General features: G+C 38.9%; 1 protein-coding gene across 1 annotated transcript; it reads left to right on the top strand.

Annotated features, from left to right (window-relative positions):
* Positions 1-459: 459 nt before the first annotated feature.
* Positions 460-2,642, top strand: LOC115130824 (homeobox protein Dlx2a-like). The gene is made up of 3 exons (XM_029662313.2): positions 460-1,075; positions 1,184-1,368; positions 1,592-2,642. The coding sequence occupies exons 1-3, from the start codon at positions 757-759 to the stop codon at positions 1,916-1,918; spliced, it is 831 nt and encodes a 276-aa protein (XP_029518173.1). The 5' UTR covers positions 460-756; the 3' UTR covers positions 1,919-2,642.
* Positions 2,643-7,959: the final 5,317 nt, after the last annotated feature.

The following is a 7,959-nucleotide window of genomic DNA, read 5'->3' as shown; positions in this document are numbered from 1 at the left end:
GCAGCTGTACATAGTCTATTGGTAAATAGCCCACCCATTTTCACCTACCTCATCCCCATACTGTTTTTATACTGTTTTTTTATTTTATTTATTTATTTATTTACTTTTCTGCTCTTTTGCACACCAATATCTCTACCTGTACATGACCATCTGATCTTTTATCACCCCAGTGTTAATCTGCAAAATTGTATTATTCGCCTACCTCCTCATGCCTTTTGCACACATTGTATATAGACTGCCCATTTTTTTCTACTGTGTTATTGACTTGTTAATTGCTTACTCCATGTGTAACTCTGTGTTGTTGTCTGTTCACACTGCTATGCTTTATCTTGGCCAGGTCGCAGTTGCAAATGAGAACTTGTTCTCAACTAGCCTACCTGGTTAAATAAAGGTGAAATAAAAATAAAATAAAAATTTGTCAATCGGTGCAGGGCAAACAAGCGGGATAAGTAAATGGTGGAGTCTGAAAATCTGTGGAGTTGTCAGACATGCACACAGTACTCATTGGCTGCCTCGGAAATACCAGCTCTGCCTCCCACGTGATACTGGATAAAGGCCCGCCCGCTTAGCCTCCTATAGCAGACAATCACAGACCACTGAGAGAGGGACACACCTTCGTCGTTTTTAGGTAAAGTTCATGGGGATGCCATTTTACACTCAACTCATTTAATCTACGAGATTTAAGCATTCTTTGCTAATTGACGTGTTCAATTGCATTGCTTCAACCACATCTACTTGCGTGACTTTGCCGATAAAATGACTGGAGTTTTTGACAGTCTAAATACAGACATGCATTCGAACCAGATTACCTCGAACAGTTACCACAGCTTGCACAAATCGCAGGAGTCCCCAACTCTACCAGTATCGACGGCGACGGACAGCAGCTTTTACAATAGCCAACAGCCTGGACACTGTGCAGGGTCTCCATATGGCCAACTCGGGACTTACCAGTACCACAGCAGTGGTATGAGCAACGTTCAATACAATAACAAATCATACGATCTTGGTTTCAACTCCACTTATGGCACCTACGGCTCCTACGGTTCGAGTTCTTCACCGACTCTAACGGATGCAGGTAAATAAAATCGCAATGTTTTCCTATTCGTATTCTATTACATGTAAATTCTACTAAGATCAAAAATGGTATGCATTTTTAATAATTGTTCGTACATGTATTTCTCAGAAAAAGAAGAAAGTGAACCTGAAATCCGAATGGTTAACGGAAAACCGAAGAAGGTCAGAAAACCTCGAACTATTTATTCAAGCTTCCAACTGGCCGCTCTTCAACGGAGATTCCAAAAGACCCAGTACTTGGCTTTACCGGAGAGAGCCGAGCTGGCAGCCTCAATGGGCCTCACACAAACTCAGGTTAGTGCAACTCTGCAATGCATCCAGTTTCTGTCAAATCCCCCATCCCCAATCTGTCAATATGAATAATGGCTAGCTACATATTTTATATAAGCATAACATTTTTACTTTGGACTGCTATATATATTTATCCAGCATTTGTTGTGTATAGTTTGTCTCTTGTTAGGATACGTTTTGAAGTAAGCTTTAGGTTTAGAACAATAGTAACAGAGTTCCTTTTCAGGTGAAAATTTGGTTCCAGAACCGTCGCTCCAAGTTCAAGAAGTTGTGGAAAAGTGGAGAAATCCCCCCTGAGCAACATGTAGCCTCCATCGAGTCTCCCCAGTGTAACTCTCCACCCGCCAATGCCTGGGACTTTCCACAAAATCAAATAATGAACCATGTAAACTCTAGTTTACCTCAGAGCAGCAGCCCTCCAAATACGACTGCGCCTTCTTTCTTGGCAAACTATTCTTGGTACTCATCAACGAACTCTGCAACGCATCTTCAGTCTGTCCCGCGTGTCCAGAACCACCACAACTCCGTCTTGAGCGCTGGGACAATATTTTAATACAATTGACTCTTACTCGGAGAATACTGGTGAAACATTTTTTTTTTTTTAAAGTTCATGATACATTTTCACAGACCTCACAAAGCGAACTTTACGCGCAACGTTGGCCAACTTAATGTATAGGTGCCAGGGTAATTCAGAAGGTCACAGTCTTCACGCCGGCAAATGGCAGACTACAGATTTGTACAGTTATTTTTGTATTTATTTATTTAGTTTATTTTAATGGATAAAATGTATGAACCACTAATATCCAGAGCAATCACAGAGTAAGTTGCTTTCTTTTAGCGCGGGCGTTACTTTTGCATCAGTGCAAGTAAAACGTTGATTGCAGGATGTAAACAACTGTCACATCTAGCACAATTTGCAACTGTATCGTGCCTTTTGAAAATGACCTCAGTTTTGTTGTATGATGAGATCAATGTTTTACATGCACTCAGATTTCTATTGGGCCTATTCTTTACTCTTGATTTATTTTGTACGGTGTCAGAATTCGTCTGAGCATATTTCATAACATTATTTTCATATTAAGTCCTGTCATTTTTTTCTTGTTATTAGGCCCAAATACCTTCTAAATCCTTCGTAAGCTACTGATTGTCCCATATTCATAATGAACTTGTATAACATGTTGATGGTATATTGTCTTTAATTTATTTTTATGGTTAGCAGTGTTTCTTTTATAATGATATGATAAGGCGTTATTTAAATAAAATGTGTTTTCTGTGTACATGGTGTTTTTCTCAATTTTAAGAACTTTAAGAAATGTGTATACTGAGTGGATTTCTTTTTTGCATTGAAGCTTAGCCCGGTTCTTTGCGTCTTTATAGTCTATCAATAAGCATACTTCAATGGAGCTTTCTTATTTAGCCTACTAAGAGAAGAACCCTACTCCACCTCCATTCAATACCACGGCGCCAGAAGAGTCCTCCATCAGTCAAAGACATGTTCCTGACCCTTGTAAATCTTTCAACGTAGATCACAACATTTGATGAACGTCGCAGGTATGGGCTCGACAAGCTTTTTGAAAGACGTAGCTTAAGTCATAACCATATTAAAATACCACCATTTGGTTATGCATTTGTATTATTTATTAGCTGCAAATTGTTTCGTCTTCTTAATTCATGTTTTATAGACGCGTTAAATCTAGCTGGGTATGGTTCTGGGAACTTGATAGAGGCAAGATGATTAACAGAGCCGAGACACACTGCCGGGGGCGCAGAGAACGCTGGAGTATTCAAAGGCACGCAACACGCCGTGGCATGCAAAAGAGAAGATGAGGGCGTATGACTGAGCTCAACCCCCTCAGACTCTCTGGAGTCAGAACGCCGCTCTCCAGACGTTTTATGAACTCAGTCCAATCAAAAAACTAGACCCAAGACCGCCTGAAGCTAAACAACATGGAAACATTTCTCACATGGTGTTCACTCACACAACACAAGGCCCTTCTCATCGGTTCTCATTGCAGGCTAGATTTTCCCATCGTAGACTAGGCTGGTAAACACATTTTTATTTATTTATACGATCGTATTCTTAGCTAAATGTTATCTACTTTATCTCAGCCAAGTTTTGAAATACATTCCAGATAGTGGGGCCTTTTATTTAACTAGGCAAGAACAAATTCTTATTTACAATGACCGCCTACCGGGGAACAGTTGGTTAACTGCCCTGTTCAGGGGAAGTTACCTTGTCAGCTCGGAGATTCGATCCAGGAACCTTTTGGTTACTGGCCCAACGCTCTAACTACTAAGGCTACCTGCCGCGCCTATTCTCTGTTTTGTAGGCCTATCCTCTGTTTTGAAATGTAAGGATAAAATCTGGGTAAGGATCAAATCTGGATTTTCTTAGACGTAACATAAACATTTTATTACGTTTATTTATATTGTGTTCTCTAAAGGGATGTAAAAGACATAGCTTTGAAGGCCTATCTATCCCAAATGCACGAGCGTTTGCTAGGTTTGATCATCACGTCGTCCCGTTGCTTTTTATGGTTGAGTGATCATAAGCCACATAATGTGGAATCGTTTTGCATAAGGATGTACCTTGTCAGTGATTGCCACATTACAAGATGGAACATTCTCCCTGGGGCTGTCGTTGCTTTATCTTGATATGAGGAGTCCCTCGGGATAGCAGGCCTACCACATGTTGAGTGGGCCTGTGCAACAAGAAACAAGATAATACACATTTGATTGAAGACTGCGGTGAATATATAGATACATATATATTGGATAAATACATGCTTAAATATGCTTAAGAAGTGGTACTTTACATTTAGTAAGATTTACCTATTTCGCAAGTGATGAGCTAGTGCGTGCGTAATGTGCGTGCTCATACTCACGTTGGCTTTGACGGTCTCCCTTTATAGACATTTGGATGGAACAATAATCTCCATAAAAGGCATGCACTAATTCATCTGCTTCAGAAAGGTCCTCAGAACACATGCCCTTAGCTGACATTGCAGCATTTTCTAGTCTTTGTCTACACACGAATAATAATGTTCACTTATACGCCTATGTAGCCATTACGCACGGGATCAATTAAAGAAAATCTGACAGATTAAACATTTTTTCTCTGTCTATTTGGTGTTTGAAGTGCATATATGTCAAATAAAAGTAAGTCTCGAGCAAACAATGGTTAATGACAATCACAATGATGTGTATTTTTCTTATTGCGCCCTGCATCCATGTCTCATCCTCACCGATTAGAAATGATGTGGCTTCATACTTCCGGAATCCTGTAGGCAACTTGAAAATGCCATACCCCCTGTCCTAATTTATACCCTGATCTGTAATCACATCCACATTTGCTCTACTTTGAGCATTCTGGCTCTTTCCGATCTGAAAGCCTGCAATTACTATATAATTCTTCGCAATTTTAGATGTCCTAATATGGGCTGTAATTTTTTGCACAAAACAATTTCAGGCTATTTCAAGCATCAACGTTGTCAAAGTTGTATGTACATAATAAATTGGAATATCAATGCATAGGTTTTAGCATACCATCTTGACTCGGCGATAATTATATCCGTGTGGAGCCTACGCAGAATTAGCCTGAATTGCATGGTAACTGCTGCTTTACATTTTTAAAAATTGCTCATAATTTTCCCAAAGATTACCAAGATCTCGAGTGCACAATGTCATCAGCGTAATGAGGAGTAAACATTTATGCTAATAATCTACAATTTTTTCCATCAGCTATAAAAAGGGGAAATAAAGCAGAAATGTTCAGTCATATTCCGAGCTGTGATGTTATAGCACTTAACACTTCATGGGCAACAGTTTATGGGATTCAAGCGCTCAACATATGCCCATGCATCAAGATGCTACTTTCATTTATCTGCCTTTATCGAAATCAGGGAATATTTGAATCCTGTCAAAAAGAGACTCTGCGGGCTTCCTTTTTAGAGATTACGGTAAGTATATAGCCTATGGAGCGTTATTTTATATATTTTTTAGATTTTATGTTAAAACATTTTTTTTTGGGGGGGATAGCCTATTTAGTATTCACCAAGATTCCATTAGACCTAATTGATAGTTTAATACAGACATCACGATTAGGCTATAACAATCAAACGGATATATAGTTAGTAATTAATTGTAGGCCTATTCATTGAAATATTACAAATCTATTTTCTATTTAATTGGAGCATAGTTGTCATACATTTCATTTCTGGAAATGACAAAATTATGCACGCATGTCAAATTGTAATGTGTTCTAGCCTATTCTAGACAACTTGAAAGCATAGAAATTGCACAAATTTCAAACAACGTCATTATTTTGTCCATAATATACTATCTGTAACGAGTTATTTTATTGTCATACGCGTCTGTATACAATACTAATATAATATATGCCATTTAGCAGACGCTTTTATCCAAAGCGATTTACAGAACTGCGTGTATACGTTTGAGTTGTCCCGGGAATCGAACCCACTGAGTTTTTTTTATTAATAAAAACGTGTACAAAAATGGGAGAAAAAAACAAAGATTCTCGATTAATCTTCCGGAGACAATACTCACCATGCTATGACTGATTCTATATTTACATTAGGAAATGGGTACTGTAGCCTATGGATTTGGAAGGGACCTGGCATAGAATAAGCCTCCTCTCTTGCTGTAATTTAGCCACTGCCTTCATTACTCTTACATTGTGCTTTGCTAATTTTGAACCCTCTTCGCATAGACAATCCCGTGCTATACACCTGCAAGCAATTTGCCAGCTTTACATGTAAGGGAACAGCGGAGAGGCAGCAGCTCACCTATTTCACGATTTTCATTGCGCAGCAAATTTCTTTTAGTGTCTCTTTTGTTAACGCTGAAATATTCCCCGTGCGAAAAAATTGCTCATAATTACCCCAGAGATGGGAAACTGCATTAGAATAAATAAGGGCAAATTACTGTAATTATGTTGGGTTTGATGGGCTCGGCTCGTAATCAAGAGGAGAATACAGTGAAATAGCACTGAACCTCTTGGACGTGCAGCTGCGCCTTTCGGAGGGAGAGCGAGAGTATATTTATGTTGCAGACGCCTCACTCTAGCATTTTCAGGTTGATTATTGCCAGGCTATACTCCTCATAAAGTAGCCTATATAGGACTACTAATACCAAGTGAATGGGGAAAACATAAAGATTCATTTTTACACAGAGAAAAGAGTTAAAGGCACATATAGGCTAGCCAATAATATAATTGGTCATTACAATTATAATGATTTGCTATGCAATAATAGGCCCAATTAGTTGATTTAACGATAACCTGGTGACAAGATTAAACCAAGACCAACACATATTTTGCTCCTTTCCCTGAATAATAATAATAACAATAATAGCATAAATGCCAAAGTTATAGTAACATTAATGTGATCAGGTTGTTATCTTGCTCATTGTATTGAAAATAAATCAAGCAATAAGTAAAGGCAAGCAGATGGATGATCTGTCTATGCGTGAACTTTAAGAGCAATTTGTGGCCGTGAGTTAGCCACATTGTTGCTGTGGTTTTCTCAAGGGATGGCCGGTGCCTTTTCTGCTCTGGCCAAGCCGGCTAAACATTAGAACGTCTCTGCGGGTCACACAAATTGTGTCACATTTGTCAGCTTAATTACTAAACACTCGCATTTTAATATTCATGGGGAATGCTCTATACACGCACTTATGGAAAATATTTTGTTTTGTCATTAACAACTTCAAGAACATAACACTCAGTTTTTTCTGAAGTATATATTTTATTTTGTATATTTGAAATATAGGATATATAGGCCTTGTATTTATGAAATAGACAACTGGAATGAGTGTGTATCTGCATGGTGCATGCACGGGATGATATTGGCAGTCTATTGTCTCCAGTAGGCCTGTGCTGTTTTCCCTCAATTGGTCCTTTCCTCAGCTCATCGGGTGCTTCAGAATTTTCTGTAAAAGCGCAGTTAAATCATCAAACCCAAACAAGAGCCCCTTTGAACTTTTCACTTTTACTTATCTGCATTTAAACCCCACCCCCACCTCCTCTACCAACCAGTCTTTTTGTAGCACCTGCCTCTCGCCCAATTATTCACTTAACACACCCCATTGCTCTCTCCTCTATTCATCGATGAAAACAGTGTTTGTTGGAACCACAGAAGACTTAAAAGGAGCTTATAGCGGCTAAATGAAACAAACACTATATTGTTGAAGGAATTACAATGTTATAGAAGCTAACATCATTAATCAGGTCAGGTTTGAATTGACACGTCTTCAGCATGGCTATATCCAGCACTCACAGTAAGAGATTATGCTAAACTGATAGGCCTACCCTAGGGACTAAAATGTGGAAACGCTGAACGCCTGTGCGTAATCACATGTAGGCTATACGGCCAATGCTGCACATTGTAGACTAATGAAAAGGAATAACCATATAGGCTTTATTTTATCACACTGTATCTTACCTCTGTATTAGTTTTAAATATAAGTCCTGAAGAGATAGCTGCATGTCATATCCCAGGCCTACATGGACTTGCATGGAAATGTGAAAGTTGTGGCCTACAACAAATGGCCGGTAAGGAGTCTGACACGTTATAC

This window comes from Oncorhynchus nerka, linkage group LG1 (assembly GCF_034236695.1).
Source record: "Oncorhynchus nerka isolate Pitt River linkage group LG1, Oner_Uvic_2.0, whole genome shotgun sequence".
NCBI classification, from domain to species: Eukaryota; Metazoa; Chordata; class Actinopteri; order Salmoniformes; family Salmonidae; genus Oncorhynchus; species Oncorhynchus nerka.
This window is presented reverse-complemented; position numbering and strand designations above follow the sequence as displayed.